General features: G+C 37.3%; 1 protein-coding gene across 5 annotated transcripts in view; it reads left to right on the top strand.

Annotated features, from left to right (window-relative positions):
* kif1ab (kinesin family member 1Ab) overlaps positions 1-15,191 on the top strand; it is a 42,272-nt gene extending 27,081 nt beyond the window's left edge. For 3 of the 5 annotated variants that reach the window (XM_028472242.1, XM_028472243.1, XM_028472244.1), the window contains 15 exons: positions 88-154; positions 313-397; positions 490-595; positions 880-903; positions 1,034-1,148; positions 3,595-3,728; positions 3,822-3,883; positions 3,963-4,108; positions 4,370-4,561; positions 4,647-4,718; positions 6,268-6,374; positions 8,490-8,609; positions 8,770-8,962; positions 9,032-9,150; positions 11,886-15,191. In XM_028472242.1, the coding sequence (XP_028328043.1) occupies positions 88-154; positions 313-397; positions 490-595; positions 880-903; positions 1,034-1,148; positions 3,595-3,728; positions 3,822-3,883; positions 3,963-4,108; positions 4,370-4,561; positions 4,647-4,718; positions 6,268-6,374; positions 8,490-8,609; positions 8,770-8,962; positions 9,032-9,150; positions 11,886-11,943 (1,600 nt within the window). In that variant the 3' untranslated portion in view covers positions 11,944-15,191. The remainder of the gene's footprint in view (positions 1-87; positions 155-312; positions 398-489; positions 596-879; positions 904-1,033; positions 1,149-3,594; positions 3,729-3,821; positions 3,884-3,962; positions 4,109-4,369; positions 4,562-4,646; positions 4,719-6,267; positions 6,375-8,489; positions 8,610-8,769; positions 8,963-9,031; positions 9,151-11,885) is intronic. The other 2 variants (XM_028472246.1, XM_028472245.1) reach the window with 1 other exon arrangement.
* Positions 15,192-19,825: the final 4,634 nt, after the last annotated feature.

The raw sequence follows: 19,825 nt of genomic DNA on the forward strand, positions 1-19,825 counted from the left end.
TTGGGGAATCATCAAAGTAAAACAAAAATTGGGAAATACATGTACATAGATTTTACAGGGATACTAATTTCTCTCTCTCTCTTATAGTTACATCCCAGCTGTGGTTGATCACAGAGGAGGGATGCCCTGTCATGGGACATTCCTCTTACATCAGGTGAGATTGTGTGTGTGCTGCTTTAACAATACTTGTAAATTATCACTAAACACATTACAAATATGGTTCATTGTATTAACAATATTAACCTATTTTAGCTATCCTTTTGTATTCATCTCTGAGACAAAATCCTTTCCCATCTTCTGATGACTCCACAGGGCATTCAGAGGAGAATCACTGTCACCATTGCTCATGAAACTGGCAGCGACATCGAGTGGAAGGAGGTGAAGGAGCTGGTTATTGGTGAGTAGAATATTTAGATTAAGTTCAGATGAGTTGAAATACTATAAACAAAGCTACCATGAAGAAACTTTATGACCCTTGTGTTATCCTAGGTCGTATTCGAAACACGCCGGAGGCAGATGAGACCATCATAGACCCCAACATCCTCTCCCTCAACATCCTGTCATCTGGATACTTCTGGCCAAAACATGATGACAAGTATGAGCTTTGGGGAATTTTATGTTCACTGCATGATGTCATTAGTCTCTATTTACTAATCCAACAACCCACTACAGTTAACTGTACAGTTAACAGTTGGAGATAAATATTTATATTACATAATTTGATTGTATTTCTATTTGTATTCTTCTACATGTCATTTGCATTGCAGCGTCAAAAGAGCTTTTAATGCATGTTTCTGCTCAAATCATTTTCTTTTGCCAGATTCAAGTTTGAGTAAAACATTTCTAATTTCCTTTTCTCATCTTTTTTGCTAATTGCAGCGTCTCGCTTGGAGTTGATCATAGGTATAACAAATTTAGGCATTTATTGCATTGTTAATAATATTAGAATATTCATTTTAGGGCTTTTTAACAGCTATCTTGGTTTTCATTGACTGCTCCTATTTTAGACATTTTTGTTTTTTTCTGACTGCAGAACCTTTTATCGGTTTGAGGCGGCATGGGACAGCTCCATGCACAACTCTCTACTTCTTAATAGAGTGACTCCATACGGGGAAAAGATCTACATCACTCTCTCTGCTTATCTGGAGGTAAATGAAAATGGGACACATTCCCTAATGCTGAGTATGACAATTCCAAACACAGCTTAGTCTTACAAATGTGTGCTGGTGTGCACGGTCATGCAAAAAATTTAATCTACTCAATTTTAAAATTGAGTAGTAGAAGTAGTAGTAGAAGTTAAAAAAAAAAAAAAAAAAAAAAACTTTTTCCTGTATAATGTTGAATGATTCTTTTCAAGGATTTTGCAAACAAAAGGAAGGTTGGCTATTGGTCTAAAATTGATAAATCGCTTGCAACAGGCTTTGGTACTTTTGCATCAAGTTTTAATATTCTCTGACATTTTATTTAGACCATTTAAAAAAAATATGCAGTTTAGCCTCAACAGTGGAGAGAGTAGCAGCCTCCTGTACTGAGATTGGGGGCTGGTTGCAAAGAAATATGCTCTCTCCTGCCTGTACCTGTTCGTACTCTCACTGCAGCATTCTTGATCAACTGTAGTCTTTTTAATGAGTTACTGGAACATTCTTGACAGTAAATAATTACAATAAACTAGTCTAGATGTAACAAATGCATGATTAGTTTTCTGGCATCACTCTGGGTCAGTGAAATCACTTCTGGTTTGTCCTGGATAAGAAGGAGAAAGTTACCGCTCGTCCATGATTAAATGTCTTTAAGAGACAGGCCTGGAGTTTTAATAACTGATGAGTTTCATCTGATTTAATTGACAAATAGAGATGTGTATTATCCACATAGCAATGGACATTTATTGTATGGTTCCTGTCTGATTATGTTACCTCGTGATAGCATAATATGTAAAACAAAAAAAAATAGTGGTCCTAAAACTGAACCTTGTGGAACTCCATAATTAACTTTGGCGTGCACTGAGGAGATTATTAACATCTACCAAACCAGTGCTGTTCCTTTACTCCCAAAATCAATTTTCAGTCTCTGCAGCTATAAATCATGATCAGTTATATCAAGAGGACCAGACATGAGACCAACCCTGCGTCTGAGGCTAAAGGTGATCATTGGTTACTTTTACTAGACAATGGCCCCCCCATGGTTTCACACATGCACAGAGCTGGTTAGGAACGGCCCTGGTTGCCAGTGTGAGTACACCCTAAGGCAGTCTCTGTGCTATAATGGGATCTAAAGCCAGACTGAAAGCTCTTGTCTAAATTGTTCCTATGTTGATTAGGGATGTAACGAATCACTCAACTCCCGATACGATTCGATTCACGATACTGGGTTCACGATATGATTCTCTCACGATTTGTTTTACAAAATGGGACTGTAGACATTTTTTGGGTTCAAAACTATAAAAAACTGTACTGTTTTTCTTTTATTTTTCATTGTCAAAATAATCCCTTGATAAACTATTCAAAACAATGCAGTTTAACTAAAAATAAATCTTGAATGAAATAAATAAAGGAATAATACAAATGAAGCAGAAGCCTATTAATTTAAATTCTGGTTCTATAGTAAACAATGCAAAACTGCATAATAGTTCTTTTTTCTTTTTAAAAGTGCAACTGAAAATGTATTTTGTGCCTTAACAATTGGACTTTAAAAAAACACAGTCATTGCACTGTATTTAGGGCAGATATTTGTTTGGACCAGCAGAGGGCGTTGGTAACCCAGTGGTCGGTTGGCATGCAGATATCTTGCAGTGAAGAAGAGATGCTATGCTAATACAAAAACTTGACTTTTACAGATACTGTATTCACGTAATATTACAGATATTATTTCCGTGTTATAAGGGTAAAGAATCATTCAAGAATTTAAGAGTAGAAGGCGGCCAGAAAGAAAGTAGTAGCAGATTCCGCCCGCCCCGGCACTTCCGGATAGCGCCCTCTGCTGTTTAAAAAAAGTACTGCGATTCATTTTTCACAGTATCGATGTGTACAGTGATACCTATGAATCAATTTTTAACTGCCTCACGATTAATCTTTTCAAGGATTTTGCAAACAAAAGGAAGGTTGGCTATTGGTCTAAAATTGATAAATCGCTTGCGTTAAGGTTAGGCCTTTTAAGGAGAGGTCTAACTAGAGTTGTCTTAAAAGCCTGTGGCTCATAACAGTTACTGAGGATTTGTTGATCCAATTCACCATATTAGTGCTCATCAGTGGAAAAGTGGAAAAACTTTAAACTGAAGTTTGGATCGGATCTAAGAGACAGGTTGTGGTTTAGAAGCACGATTGAAGTCAGCTCAAATAGACCAATAGGAGTAAAACGGTGTAGATAAAAGCTGCATGTTGGAGTTATTTCAGCAGCTGATTTGTTTAAGAAAAAAAAAAAGCTGCAATTGTCTCTCTAAATATAATATTGTTATGCGACTGGCACCACTGTTGTCCTTATCTTCACTTCTCATTTACTCAGTATTCACAAAATGTAACTTTTTTAAAACCAGAATGGTTAAATATCGTTAAATTAAAATCAAATTGTTATTTAATTGCCCTTTTTACTTTTGCCCAGATGGAGAACTGCACTCAGCCCACAGTTGTCACCAAAGATTTCTGTATGGTGTTTTACTCTCGTGATACAAAGCTGCCAGCATCCCGCTCCATCAGAAACCTGTTCAGCACCGGCTGTCTCCGACCCTCAGAAAGGTATTAAAGGGTTTATGGATGACTCAAATCTAAATTGCTTAATTATTAAGATAAATTCTTAATTTCACATTTTCTTTGTCTAATTTTATCCAGCAACCGTGTGACAGGAGTCTATGAAATCACCCTCTGTCATGTGGCTGATAACGGGAGTCCAGGTAATGCAGAATCAAAGTAAAAGTACTAAAAAGATCTTGTTTGTGAGGAATTAAAGATGAAATGGTGTTTGTGGATCAGGCATGCAGCGTCGTCGCAGGCGTGTTCTGGACACATCGGTGGCGTATGTCCGAGGGGAAGAAAACCTGGCTGGGTGGAGGCCTCGCAGTGACAGCCTCATCCTCGACCATCAGTGGGAGCTGGAGAAGCTCAGCTTACTACAGGAGGTCCGTTCAATGACGGAATAAAACATGCAAACAAAAATTTCAACTGGAGATTAGTTGCACTTCCATGTTATCAATTATTGCTAATCTCAAAAAAACTATTGTTAAAAAGTTACACAAAGGAATAGCCACATTTTCTAAAGTAATCACAACTAACAATTATTTGCAAATACAAATATAGGGCAATTAGAGATGTTTGCACTGCCTGCACCAAATGCCACCTTTCTTGCACCTCTTAGAGATATTTCTATTTGTCTTGTAAAGGTGGAGAAGACACGGCACTACCTGCTGCTGAGGGAGAAGCTGGAGGCGACTCTACAGGCAGGACAAGAGGCACTCTATAAGACCAGCGACATCAGCGACTTTGCAAAGAGCCCCGTTCTCAGCCACTGCCCCGGGAGCAGCAGCCCTGCCCCTGACAGCCCCAACCAGAGGCAGAGGGAGTTGGCTGCAAAGGTGAGTGCTGCTCCCTGAAGCATCAACAATAACATAGGTCCTAAATCTAGTTAGTTATTGTTGTCTTTCACTTGTTTTCTTCCAGTGTCTGCGTCTGCTGATGCACACCTTCAACAGGGAGTACAGCCAGGTGAGCAGCAGTGCCAGTGAGAGCAAGGTGAGCCCCAGCCTAGGCCCTCTAACCCAGCCCTTCAATCCTTCTCAGCCAGATGTTTACAGCTGTTCCTCCACCAAGTCTTTTAGCCCTGCTTTCCCCATCTCACTTCACTCACTGCTGCTCATCCTCAATCATGGTTTTGTTTTATCCTGTTTGTCTAATATTACAGCTAATTTCATTGTCAATATCTTTATAACTTTACAAACTCACCTAGATTAAACAACATGCAAGCTTCACTTTGGATTGTTTTGCGTTGTTTTAACAGGCTGGTTACAACCAAATGCACAAGACAGCAAAAAGACTTACTTTTTTATCAGAATAACTGTCTCAAGTAAAAGTCCCTTAAAGAAGGAGGGTCAAAAACCTGTTATTACAACTGGCTTGTCTGGACACTATTTATTCTGGTGTCCTATCACCATCAATGTCTTGGAAATGTCCATTTCAAAAGTAGAGGGTGAAAACTAGATCTTAAAACAATCCGTCTAAACTTGTAATTGAAACCCACGGCTAATCTGAAAACAGGTGATGAGAGCTGCAATGGTCACTTAAAGAAACCTCTTTTTTTCAGTCGACTTTGCCATTGAAAGGACATACAATTCAGCCATAACAATATGACTGCTGGCAGGTTGTGAGTGGTCAGCGTGCCAGTGTTGATGCTTGTCTATGCCATCATTAGGTATTGACTTAATGATAAATGCGATCTGAGAAGGTTTCTTGTTCTGAAAAATCATATTTCGTCCAAACATTTATCTATCACCTTTCCTCAATATTAACATGTAGTGTTTTATCAAAGCAGCATCTGCTGATGCTCGCAGGCTCTATCTGATGGCTTCAATCATTCATGAATAAATCAAGGAATATAAAAAACAGTTTGAGGTATTGACAAGAACTCAAAATTTTCCAGATCCCAATCTAATCTGGGATCTGTGGCTTGAGTTGGATAACAATGTCCAAGGAATGGCAGTCTCACATTGTGGCGTGCCTCTAATGCCTTAGGGACAGATACTTCACCACACCTTCAGCTGTGCTGATGAATCACAGCTTTGTCTTAGATATAATCAATGAAACCTGTATTCAACTTACTCCATAGGTCTGGTCAAGACCCTTAAAAATACTTAGTTTACATTTCTGTTTTTTCTTTTCTCATAGGTAATCTGAAAAGTTTAATTACTAAAGTGTTGTTGGGAGCTGTGGCATCCTATAGTCTGTGACATTTTAAACATGTGGCAACAGTTTTACCAATCCTACATTGAAATCATTCACCATGTGGTCATTCCCTGTTCTCCCTTCTTCTGTAGAGAATGCAAAGCTTCCACTCACGTATTAACCCTCCCATCCTCTTTAACCTGTTAACCAGCAAGGGGCTCTTAGACCTGTTGAGGATTTGTGTTAGAGTGATGGTTTTACCAAATATTGATTATTGAGTTCACTGAATGCTATGTGTTTTCTCTGCTTGAATGTTTGTTGGTGTTATTTTTCCATTCCTGTATTTGTCTTTTTGTGTTTGTGTTGTTCCTTTGCGTTTGCCTTCATGTGTGGGGGTGTGTAGCTTTCCGAGATTTCGGCATCTCTGATGAGAGACTCCTCCTCATCCGTGAGCACGCTCACTCCTTCCTCTACTTGTCCCTCACTGATAGAGGGACATTATGACTTCAGGTAAACTTCTACTTGTTACAGCATCACAGAGATGGTCATTGTTTAAAGCAGTGTTTTTCTGCCTACTGATTAACCACGACTCCAACTTTGTGGACATATTTTGGGAAAGGTCATTTTTTTAATTTTTAATGTAACTTTACACCATTGCACAACACCAGGACCATGAATGATTGTTTTGATGATCTTGGAGCAGAATAACTTGACTGTCCTATAACAGGGACTTTTCTCATCCTAAATCAGTTCATTAATGCTCTACAAAATTCTCACAGAAACACTCCAACATTTTATAGAGAGCCTTTCAAGAAGTAGTGGATGGCTGATCAATCTAAATATCAATAATACCCACACTCTTGATGGTATTGATATTTATATTGCCTCACTTGTCCAGGGTAACAACCCATGAAAAATGCATGTAATGAGTTTCCTTTCCAACTTGCTATTTGACCAGTCATAGTCATAGTGTGGATCCGATTTGTCTCTTGAAGAAAATCTGATTAATAGCAAACCTGCAACCTCGCCCTCTCTGTCAGTTGAAGAGTATGATTTTCGTCAAAGCCACTTTGGCAGAAAGGTATAGGCCTTTGGGTTTTAAATCTTTGGTTTTTCATTTGACCAAAAAAGCTACTTTTGGACATCCTCAGTGAAGGCAGTAGGACTGGGAGGTTTCATTTGGCTTCAGCAAGGCCCTGTAGAGCTGCAGCATACTTTACCAAATCATTCCACTTTGTAATTGGATCCTTCTGGATTTATTTGACAGTCTTCATCAGCCCTCCATCATCCAGGATCAAACCTTTGTTTTTGAGATGATTGCTGACTTTGACCAATGCATTCCCTAGTTTGGTTACCAGTGATGGGGTCAGGAACGCGCAGGTATCACTGTCCCAAAAGTGGATATTACAGCTTTAACAGTCAGCATTTAGTTCTTTGGATCAGTGAAATCCTCCAACCTTTGGAGGGTGCTACAGTGCATATCCTTGCATTTTGGACCAGCCTGCCAAGCTCTCTCATCTTTTTCTGGGTAAGCTGCTGATTTTTGGGTGATAGTCCTTCTTTGTTCAGCTGCTGCTGTCCAAAGTAAGTTATCCAGGTTCACCAACAACCATATCTTTAACCTAATCAGCAGTCATGTAACCGATAACCAACATCAACTCTTTGGACATACGGCGGCACTGTTCTTGCCCGACATTGGTCTCTCCTTGATGGTTTCATATGTCTGGTAAAAATTATTTATGTATATTATATTTAATGAAGTCTCAAACATCTACCTTTACACATGGCTATTTTGAAGGCCATGTTTTGGCCCACATTGGCCTGCCCTACAGCAACATTGTTTTGGTAGGCACCTCTGTTTCTGACATGTCCAAGGACTTTCTGCTGCGCTGCAACAACCATGATACCACAAAATAATGTATTTAAGCCATTGAAAAACCAAAATAAAAATGTCAGAGCTACAGAAATAGACAGAATAGGAGGGAATTGCTCCATCGCCTCATCATTTTGTGCACTTTGCTTATTCATTAGAAATCCAGTGCTGGCAATATATGGAGGAAATAGAGGTAATACTGATCTATTACTACTGATCAAAAACTATCAAAATACCTCAAAAACACATAAAACCTTTGAATCACGCACGACTCAAAAACTAAATATCAATCACAAACTAATGCCTTTTGTTTTTCAAATAAGAAACAGACCTATCAAACAAATACAACATGTTTTACATTTACAAAATAATACCCTTCAAGTACAAACTACACTCTATCCCAGCTGATTCAGGACAGCTGAGATAGAGTCCAGCCTTTAGAGGATGGCTTGACAAGTAACGCAGCCTCTCAGATAGAAAATTGCTTTTCATGTCAACCTCACCCCAATGTCAATACATTAGTATGCATAAAGTTTCTCCAAGCACAGCAACATCAAGATTTTTCAAGAGCCAATGCATTATAATCGTTGTCTGAAAAGTATTAGTATTGTTTAAGTCTGTTTTAATATTATAAATATACTGTAAAGGTTGTGAGCTTTAACCAGTACATATGCATTGATGGTGCACTGAGATGACATGCCTTTTACGTGTATTAAAAATATGTTCTATATGCTGTGTTTTTCTTTATGTAGACTCACTGAGCCCAGTTCTGGAGCCTCTACCCCTGATCTGGATCCGTTCAGCCCAGTGGACAGAAAGAAATCCCTCAGAGGCTACACGTTTGTTCCTGACATCCAGGAGATTCGTGTCAGGTCAGATCACATACGAAAATATTCATGATGATGTTCTTGGAGGTGCTCTTTCACTTTTGGTCATGGTGTTCAGCAATCATCATTTCAGATCTATTGGATGTGTAAATTCGGACAGGTTTTCATTTTGTCTCACCATGAGTATTTGCTTCATTGTTTGCAGCCCCATTGTGTCAAAGAAGGGCTACTTGCACTTCCTGGAACCACATAACAGCGGCTGGGTGAAGCGCTACGTGGTGGTGCGCCGGCCTTATGTTTACCTATATCGCAGCGAGAGAGACAATGTGGAGAGAGCCGTCATCAACCTGTCATCTGCAAAGGTGGAATACAGTGAGGACAAGCAGACTCTACTGCGGGTAAGACCAAGCCTTCTTTTATTATGCTGTTTATACAATGATTATTTATTGAAGTGTTGACACTTTCAGACTCCTAACACATTTGCTGTGTGTACTGAGCATCGTGGGATACTGCTGCAGGCCACCAATGACAAAGAGATGCATGATTGGCTGTATGCGTTTAACCCTCTGTTGGCTGGCACCATCAGGTAGGACCGAAACCTCTGAAACACCCACAATGCAATTCAATTTCCCAATTAGGATTTATTTACCACTGTGACAGGAGTTCAAAATATTGTGGATTTTGTGTATGTTTTACAAAATCTGTTAATATCAAAACCGGAATTAATAAAAGCTACAACCTCAACTACCAAAACTAAAATGACTATTTATAAAAATGTATCATGTTTAGGTTTAGCACAACGCGTTTGTCTTGTGATCAATTTTTCCATTAGTTTGTAATGGAATCCAAGCATATCTTATGATATGTGCTTGATTCTACAAGATATGCTGACAGATTTATGTTAAAAGGTTGTAAATAGCTGGTAGCTAAGCCACGGAAATAGCGTTCACAAGCAAAAAATTATACAATCACTAGAATTGACTGGGAAAGTGCAAACTGGTTATGAAAAATCAGTGGTGCAAAAGTTCCACATACTGTTGCAACAACACATCATCAGTAGGGTAAAACTAACCTGTCTCACGACGGTCTAATCCCAGCTTTATCTTGTACTGCCTGTTTTTTTTCATACAAACAAAATCAAGTGTGTTATTGCTTTTCTTTTGTGGGTGTGTCATCCCAAAACACTGTGATGTTTTTGAAAGATTAGTAGTCCACCGTACAGTAGTAAAATATGAAAAAAAATGTGTACAAATTAACTTCATTACTTGAGTGAACATACAGATATTCATTGTTAAAATCTACTCAAATACAAGTAAAAGCAGTTTATTTGTATTTGCATAAAAATCATTTTTGCGTTGAAAGTAAATAGAAATCTCAAACATAATTGAAATCAGAAGTTTTCAACTGGTCTCACCCTCGGACCCACATTTTGCCAGACATTAAATCGCCACCCACTTTTTTTTTAAAAAATTCAACCAACCAAATTTAGTTTTTTTAAAACACACATGTAATCTTTTTTTTTTAAAAACATAGATCTATATTTTTTCCTGTGCAACATGCATTTCACAGCATGCCCGTCAAAAGAAAAGTTTCTTTCAAAAATAAAAGGCAAGTCCAACATGAGACATTAAGTATTTATTTCTTTTTGACCAGCTGTCCACGGCCCACCCAGTAGGTCTGCGACCCACTTTTTGGTCCCAACCCACCAGTTGAGAATCACTGATTTAAATCATCATAAGTGAAATTTAAAAACATGTTACATATTTATAGTAATACAAGTGAATATCACACACACACACACACACACACACACACAATTTAACTAAAACAAAACAACTAATCATGCAAAGTTCAAAGCTTCTTTTGTTTAACCAACCAGTTTCATTAAATCACTTTTACTCCCTGATACAAAAGGTTTGTTTTGTGACAAACACCTACTGTATACAACATAGGCCTAAGATACGGTCACAGATGCTCAAGTAAATAATGTTCGTAAACTTCATAAATACTCTACTGAAACTATTGTTCAAACTAGAACACTATTGTATGTGACCCGCCGCTCTTTAGTTTATTCTTCCACTAATGAGCATGACGTATTACAGTAAATGTATAGCAGAACTGGATCAAACTGTATGAGCCTCAACTTTTTTTATTTGTATTAAATCTGAAGCAGTAAAGAAACGTGTGAAAAAGTAACGAGGGCGTTTATAGAAATGTAGTGAAGTCAAAAGTACAATATTTGTCTGTCAAATATAGTGGAGTGAAAGTAATAAGTTACTCCCCAAATAATACTTAAATATAGTGCTTAAGTGAATTTACTTGGTCACTGTCCACCACAGTAAACAAAACTGTTTATTTATCATGTATTGATCATTTATTATGCATAATATTATAATCAAGCTCATCACTGTTTAGTATTAATACCTAGTCATCATATTGCTATGTGTTTAGTACACTTCTCTAAAATACTTCATTGATGAATCTGTGTAAAAATATCATACATTTAAGAAATAACTAATTAATACATTTGTAAATCAAGCATTTCATTATCAGACCACATTTTTAATTGTTCCCTAATCCTTAAAAAAATGTACAATTTTATAAAGCACATTAACAGGGGTGTCAAAAACTTGTAGTTTGAGGGCCACAAACAACCCAATTTGATATTAGGTGAGATTTTCTGAAAAAATCCCAGATTGTCAGGCCAGTAAAATAGCAATTTTACCATTGTTGTGCACTAGTTTGTACTTTCACATAAATATAATTCTAAATATGTATTCTTTTATTATACATTAATATGTATTATTCTTCTGAAAGAATAATCCCTTAATTCTGTAAAGCGAATTTGAGTGTCCAAAAAAGCACTATATAAAATTGATGCATTATTATGATTATTATTATAAAAAAAGGAACTTCTAATACTGTAAATGTAAAGCAGCAAGTCACAGATAGCAGTACAGCTGGGAGTTTAACTTTAAAGTTTGTGAAAAAATTGTCTACTGGCATCAAATTGCAAGCCCCTGCTTATATTGAGGAGTTTTATTGAACTGGTGAATTTGTAGGGACTACAACTGTTGTGGTGACGCACTTAATGATTCATGCTATTGTTGTATTTTCCTGCTTTGGAAAATAATCTGGTGCCTACAGAACAGGATGCTCTGGCAGCTCGGATTAGGCCCTTTGGGCTTGTGTTTGATGCCCCTTCACTACTATATTCAACATTCAACAGTGGATGGAAATAAATTGCAGTTGAATTTGTTTTTAGGGACCAAAACAATGCAAAAGGTTCCTTAATCTCCATGCTTTTGTCTTTCCCCTCAGGTCGAAGCTCTCCAGGAGAAAGTCCGTCCAATCATATCCATCCGCTCAGAGGATGTGAAAGGTGAACAATGGGACACAGCAAGCAAAATCATCCAATCCTAGCTACACTAAACTCAAATGAACATAGACTGTATGACAAACCTATTAATAGAAACAGTTAATACCCTTTCATGTGATGGTAGCAAGAGTTCTTTCCCTCTTTGAAGAAAACCTTCTGTCAGTTGTTTTTGCAGTAATCAGCCCCAAACCCTGCATGAGGTGCTCCTTTTTAGCATATTAATAATCCACCTTCTTCAGATAACGTACCTCTGCTGGCCACTGGGACTAGAACGTGATAGTGTGCTTGTAGAAAACGGTCATTGTGAGTTTAGCTGCATCCTGTAAATAAGCTGCTTGTCCTACTGCAAAATCACGTACATCTGCACTCCAGACATTACCCATCAACCATTACATCCTCAGCTCAGGAGGAAAACTTATCACATCCAGTTGCCTCTGCTTAGGTTGGCTTGGATTCCTTATTTCCCTGCAGAGGTAAATGTTTATTAGGTGTTTGTTTAAACATTCAAGTAGCAAAGAAGAAAGATTTACAGAGAAATGAGTCACATGTTCATCTGTGCTTTGATATCCTTCAACTCCTTCCATGAACACTTTATCTTGACCGAGTTGAAATAATCCACAATCCTAAGAGATTACTCCTCAGTTTGTAGGTGGGTTTAAAATAAAAAAAAAAAAACATTTACACATGTTGCATGGCACTTTATTGTTATTATTTGGTTGATTAATCCTTTACTCAATTATTTTAACCAAAGCATATTTTTTTTAATTTCTGTATCATAATAGTTTATTGCATAGTTTTGTTTGCCAGAGGTTGGGTTTTAAAGAAAGTTTGACAATTTGGGAAATTCACTCGTCATTTTCTCTACGGAATTAAATTATAAGGTTGATTCCACATAATCATAAGGGTGCCCACAGTAAACACATTACTACTTTTGTCAAACTTGGTCCTCTGCACAAATTTGCATGCCCGATCGTTTGATTTTGGTTGTCTCGGAAAAAAGGCAGGATCGCAGATGGCCGTTTGATTCATCTGGAACTTAATGTAAATGTCCTCACATTTGTTAGATACTTGTACAATAAGAACGTGTAAAGCCTGATGTCTGAGAACTGCTTCACACAATCAAGCATGTAATAAACATGCTTAGCGCTTTGGAGGTGCATATCTCACTGCCGAGGTGCCCAGAAGCAAGGCACCGAACCCCAACACTGCTCCCTTCATTGTAAAGCGCCTTTGAGTACCCAGAAAGGCGCGATATAAAATTGATGTAATAATAATAATAATAATTAATTCCGTGATACAATGAAACAATGACAAGGCTTCAGTTGGAGTGTCAAACAAAAAAAGTGAATTTCCCAAAATGTTACTAGAAAAAAAACGGGTGACATTTTATATGATAATGTTGTATCTGCTTTGTAGTTTATTTTTGTTTTTTTTTTCACCAAAAAAGCACTTATTCTGTCTGTTAATGGCCAACAGACCTGCTACCGTCTATACTTTCATAATTTACAGACTTCTATTGTAGCTAAACAGAAAAGACAAAGCTCTCATTGACCCTGGACCTGCAGTCTGTTGAGGGCATTTGCTTTGAGTGGACATCCATGCACCAGATAGTGCCTCCCTTTGTTCACCTCTTTTTTCATCTTTCCTGTGCCATCATTGTTTTTACAATTGAGGCTAAGCTTTTTAATGTGTGTCTAACAGTGAGTCCTGTTATGTAGCATTCGAGGCTATGAATATTTTATTTTTAGAGAGCAAATATTATCAATGTTTCACTGTAGAGTGTTGCTATAGCCTGTAAGCCGACTATATATGTTGCCTTTAAGCAGTGCCCCTCTCAGCTTTAAGCTGCTTGATATCAGACAGCCTTGTGCATATTCTAGAGAACAGTGTAGTATGACTTTTTCACATATGTCACTTGTGTTTTTAGTGTGCCAAGATGGACCCAAGTGTTTGAAATGGGTTTTTTTTGTTTTTGGAATTCAAAATTATAAGACTAAGGTTAAATATCTGTTAACGGACCGCAAACATTTGGTTTTTATATAAGTTTAAGGGCCTGGTCAGCCAGCCAGTCTGCCTTTACTACCTTTTATTTTTCTTTATATCAGTTTTTGGTCACAGTCAGTTTAGGCCTTTCACATGCCACAGGCCAGCCAACCTGTTTGAGCAATGAAGCCTAAATCTGTGATGTATTTCACTAATGACTTGTTTTAGCTACACTCTCAAAAAGAATACAGCTGTCTTAATATTGTCTTGGAGAATATAAATATAGGTAAATTGATTTGGGCCATTTTGGCATATACTTTTTTTAAATATCCACATTATGTCTGCTGGTAGAGAAGACAAATTAAGAGTTTGAGTATAAAGATTTGAAACTTAAAATGTATTACACTTGCACATTAAGCATATTCAATAACATTTCCAGGTGTGCTTTAAAGGATGTATGAAATGACAGATTTCCCACCCTGGTTTTGTTCGTGCTTAAAGGCTCTGTCCAGCCTTTTCTAACTCCAGAAATCAACACACGATTACCAGTTGTTTAAAACTAGCCGCTGCCTGCATTGCTTGGTCTAATAGATTAGAGGTGTTTTTTGTTTTTTTTCAATTACTTTCTGAGACAGTTTTTATGTGCAAGCCAGTAATTGTTGAACAATACACAGCTGATAATTTGAATTTGGCTGCTGTAGTCACAGTAGTGGACAGAAGCATGCAACACCATTTATCTTCTGCTGTTCCTGTGTCCCTTGTTCCTGTCCTCACTGCATACTGAAGACAACAGCTTTCCACTCTTGAAGTGCTGCTTGTTAAGTATTGTCATTCTTGGTCCTTGTAATGAGTAACTGGAAACCTTCCTCTTGGCTCTGTCATGTATATAAATGGAGATTTTCTTTGGTCTCATCAAACAGATGATTCTAACCTTTATTCCTCTGTATAACATGTTTAATAAGAATAAATGACCTGCTGCTGCTTTGCCAAGTGTCCCAAAGAGTACAGATAGGGGTCAGTATGGCACATCGCTGCAGAGCTATGGATCATCAGCTACCTATTCTGGATGACCCCGCAACAATTCCATTATCTGTACTTCTTGTTGACTGAAGCAGAGTCAGGTCCAAGCTTGTGATAAAGTCTTAATCTCCATACTCACATTTATCTTTTGTGTGTTCTGGAGTTCTTTCTCATGTCTGTGGACACATAATGAAAAGTTGTCAAGAACATAATGAGGCTAATAAATAAATAAGTGTTGAACCATGTGAGTGTGTTTCTTTTTTCTGCACACAATTTGTGTGTGGAGTTACAGTAGGATCAGTTTGACGTCCACTGCTGTCAGTAGTGGTAAAAAGGCCCAATCGGGTGCATCCATCCATCCATTTTCTGACCGGCTTGCTCCTTCTTTCAGGGTAGCGGGGGTCTGCTGGTGCCTATCTCCAGCTCTCATCGGATGTTAGACAGGGGTACACCCTGGACATCGCAGGGCAACACACACAGACAGACAACAGCTCACACATTCACTCCTGCACGCAATTTAGAGACTCCAATCAACCAGCCATGTTTTGGGCTTTGTGGGAGGAAGTCGGAGTAGCTGGAGAACATGCAAACTCCACACAGAAAGGGCTTGAACCCAGAATGTTCTTGTTGTGAGGCGGATGTGCTAACCACTTAGACACCATACGTAAACCATTTATAAATAAAATCTAGATTAAATCAAGATTTATCTTTTATTTTTATAATCAGCAGTTTATCTAATATACATTATGTATAATATGCCCTTCAAACAAGCGCTCAATGATTCTGAGCCACAATACAGAAGACATGCATCTTTATACTACCTACTAAATGTAGGACGACACATCATGGCACAGAATATCGCAAAATTGAAACGTCACAAGGTGTATCGTCGAGGGCACGAGTGGAATCACGAGAAGGAACGGGGGGTGGGGGGGTGGCTAGATTTGTAAAAAGAAATCCACACAATTTATTACACACCTGATTGGGTTTGTTGAGATACCATTTGAGTTGAAAAGGTCATACCCAGAGTAAGTATGTCAAATAAACATAGCTATTTTTCCAACTGCAATTTTTTTTGTCCTTTTTCCTTTCCAAACATATTGCTTTGTATTTTTATCTTGAGCACAGTATCATCTACCATGTTGTATCGTGAACTAATTGTATCATACGACCCAATGACGTGCTGTGAGCACTAGAGTTGGGTAGGCAGGGCGTTGCAAATCAAGACCACCAAAAGCTGTTGTTTTTCCTAAAAAAAAAAAAGTTGCGAAAATGTCTTTAGCTTTAGCTAGAGAACGTAGCAGCGTACGTACGTTCACAATGCACTGTGAATGTACGCATAGCATTTAGCATAGGGCTATGATAAGCACAAAATGCTGACACTTTCAAACTTATGTAGGCTATCGGAAATTGAAAAAAAAATTATGATATATTATAATTAAAACAAATAATCAAAATGCATATTTCATTCATTTCAATTCACCCTAGGCACTGCCTAGCCTGACTGCACGTCACTGATCCTACCTCTTCTTCTACCTACCACCAGTTGTTGCCACACTATTCCTGTCAATGTTGAAGGCCTGAAAACACTCTGTCGCAAAATATTATCATTAATATATATATATATATATATATATGTGTATATATATATATATATATATATATATATATATATATATATATATATATATATACATTGAGAGGGATGGTGATTGTTAATGTTTAGTGCAAAACATTACTAAACGTAAGTCATAGTGCATGGCAATCTTCACATTCAGAGTGAACTATCATTGAAATCACTTTGTATCCACAGTTGTGTAATAAACAGTAGTTGTATAACATACTATTCCATTCTGAGTGATAGCCTACATAGCTTAATCAGGTACAGTAAAATATCACATAGGGAAAAAATGGTTGGATGTCCAACCTGTAATCATTCACCTCACATTTGGTATTTGTTACTCTATAAATTATTTGGTGTGGTATATGAAGTTTTTACAGAGCTGGTGTACTGAGCTTTAGTAGGAATTCTGATAAATATTAACCAAAGCTGAGTGATTTTGCTGAGAAGCTTGAGAATGATCAACATGATGCCTGACTGGTGTCAGAGAGCTAAAACACGTGTACCTTCAATACACACGTGTGTGTGTATGTACTGTGCAGTCTTCCAGTTATTAATGGTGTGCTGGTCATGTGCTTTGCAGCATGCTACCATTATTAAAGCAAAGTCCACCACACAGAATTAAAAAACAGCATCTGAAACATTTGATGATATTGTCAAAAAAGAAATATGCTAATTAGGGATGTAACGATTCACTCAACTCCCGATACGATTCGATTCACGACACTGGGTTCACGATACGATTCTCTCATGATTTATTTTACAAAATGGGACTGCAGACAAATTTTTTTGGGGGGAAAAAAACTAGAAAATACTGTATTATTTTCCTTTTATTTTTCATTGTCAAAAGAATTCCTTGATAAACTATTCAAAACAATGCAATTTAACTAAAAATAAATCTTGAATGAAATAAATAAAGGAATAATACAAATGAAAATGAAGCCTATTAATTTAAATTCTGGTTCTAAAATAAACAATGCAAAACTGCATAATAATAGTTCTTTTTCTTTTAAAAGTGCAACTGAAAATGTATTTTGTGCCTTAACAATTGGACTTTAAAAAAAAAAAAAAACCGTCATTGCACTGATTTACGTCATATTTGTTTGGACCAGCAGAGGGCGCTGGTAACCCAGTGGTCGGTTGGCATGCAGATATCTTGCAGTGAAGAAGAGAAGCTATGCTAGCAGACAGAGCTAATAGAAAAACATGACTTTTACAGATATTTAAGTAATATTACAGATTTTCTTTCAGTGCTAAAGGGGTAATTAATCATTTATTAACATATTTAAGAGTAGAAGGCAGCCAGAAAGAAAGTATTAGCAGACTCCGCCTACACTTGTGGATAAAAAGTACTGTGATTCAATTTTCAGAAAATCGATATCAACCGTGATACCTATGAATCGATTTTTAACTGCCTTACGATTAATCGTTACATCCCTAATGCTAATGCATTCACTAATAATATGTAACAGCTGCTAAAAGCTTAATATTTTATTTCATAACTTTGTAATATTATAAAAAGAAACAATAAAACCCTGAGCAGTCTAAGGCACTGTGTTCAGATCGCAGTCTCCCCTCAAGAAATTGATTTAAATTTCACTTCTGACATTACCTTTACTAGTACAGTGCCCAAGTATGCATTCACGTGGGAGCTTCAGTAGAGTTAATTATGTCCAAATGAGTATGTGTTTGAAGGTTGGATGTACAAAGAGGTGTACATACTCTGTAGTCTGTAGTGTTATAAAAGGGTTTATTTGCGGGTGCAAAATGAAACAGTGTGTGCGATTTCCCTGGTTTAATTCTATGGGACATGAACATGATAAATGTGTTGTTGTTTTTTTACTCACTTTTCGATTTTTCTGTTTGGTGTATTTTTCTGTAATGTATGTTTTTTTGAGTCATTATGTGTATCTTTCTGTTGTGTTTTTGTGTAATTATAGTTTTTTGTTGCCATTGTAGTGTGATTCTGTTGTCATTTTTTGTATAAATATTTAATTTTGTGTATTTTTATGCATTTTTGTTGTAATTGTGTGTACTTTTTGTATAAATATAGTTTAGTTTTTTGTTTTATTTTACACATTTAGCATATTTTTTATAATAAATACTGTGTGTGTCTACATCCATCTCCTCCTTTTTCTGTAATGTAAATTTTTTGGAGTCATGTGTATTTTTTATTCTTTCAGTTGTCTTTTTGTGGTTTTTTTGTGTTTTATTTTACTCATTTAGTATATTTTTATTATAAATAAATAAATACCGTGTATGTGTGAAATGTTTGAGACGCTGATAACCAAACTTTATAGCGATTGTAGCGCCAATCAGAAAAACAACAAAACTACGCAAAACAAAACGCAAAGCTCCAAACTACATGAGCGAGTAAGTAAATCAAAGTACTATCTACAATTCGACTGTCTTTTTTTAAAAAACAAAAATCATGTTTTACCTTCAAACCGAGTGGTCAGAGCTTAGCTTCCATGCACGGCACCGCACAGAATCCGCAGTTTTTAAGATGGAGTATTGAACAGGTTGAGGCCAATACTGACTCTAGTGAAACAGCGCGTTATTGAGCAACAGTTACATGGTTTAAACAATGGGAAACGTGTCTCCACTCACCAGTGGCTGACGTTTTTAAAAAGATCTATTCAAAGAGCTCCCGTGTTTGAGACGCTAACAATAGCATGGCACAGGAGGAAGTGGAGGAGGAGTGGCCGCACACACGACTCTTGCTCGGGTGAGGAGCTCTGCAGTGAAATAGATATAGATGGTGCGCTAGCGCTCCCTCACACCCTGAGGTAAAAAGCTGAATAGGTTTCATTTCGGGGCCGTCCAGAAGTGAAATTAAATTAAAATAAACATTTTGAAATGACCAAATTACTCCAAAATAACAGATACACACACTCGGGGTATTTGGAACCCGTCGACCGAGTTTCAGGTCGAACTTGCAACGCTTCGGGGAGATATTTGCTCCACACACACACATCCACACATCCACACACACACACACAGACCTTTCCATCATTATAGTGTAGACTAGCACCATGCCCGTCGGAAGTATGTATTCATGTGGGAGCATAAGGGGTATATTTGCGGGTGCAAAATGTGGGTGCAATTTTCCTGGTTTAATTCTATGGGACATGTGCATGACTTCATCATCACTTTTATATTTTTTTGTGTGGTGTATTTTTCTGTAACGTATGATTTTTGGAGTCATGTGTATTTGTGTAACTTTCTGTTGTCTTTTTTTGCGTAAATGTTTGCTGT

Source organism: Gouania willdenowi, chromosome 17, assembly GCF_900634775.1.
Source record: "Gouania willdenowi chromosome 17, fGouWil2.1, whole genome shotgun sequence".
NCBI classification, from domain to species: domain Eukaryota; kingdom Metazoa; phylum Chordata; class Actinopteri; order Blenniiformes; family Gobiesocidae; genus Gouania; species Gouania willdenowi.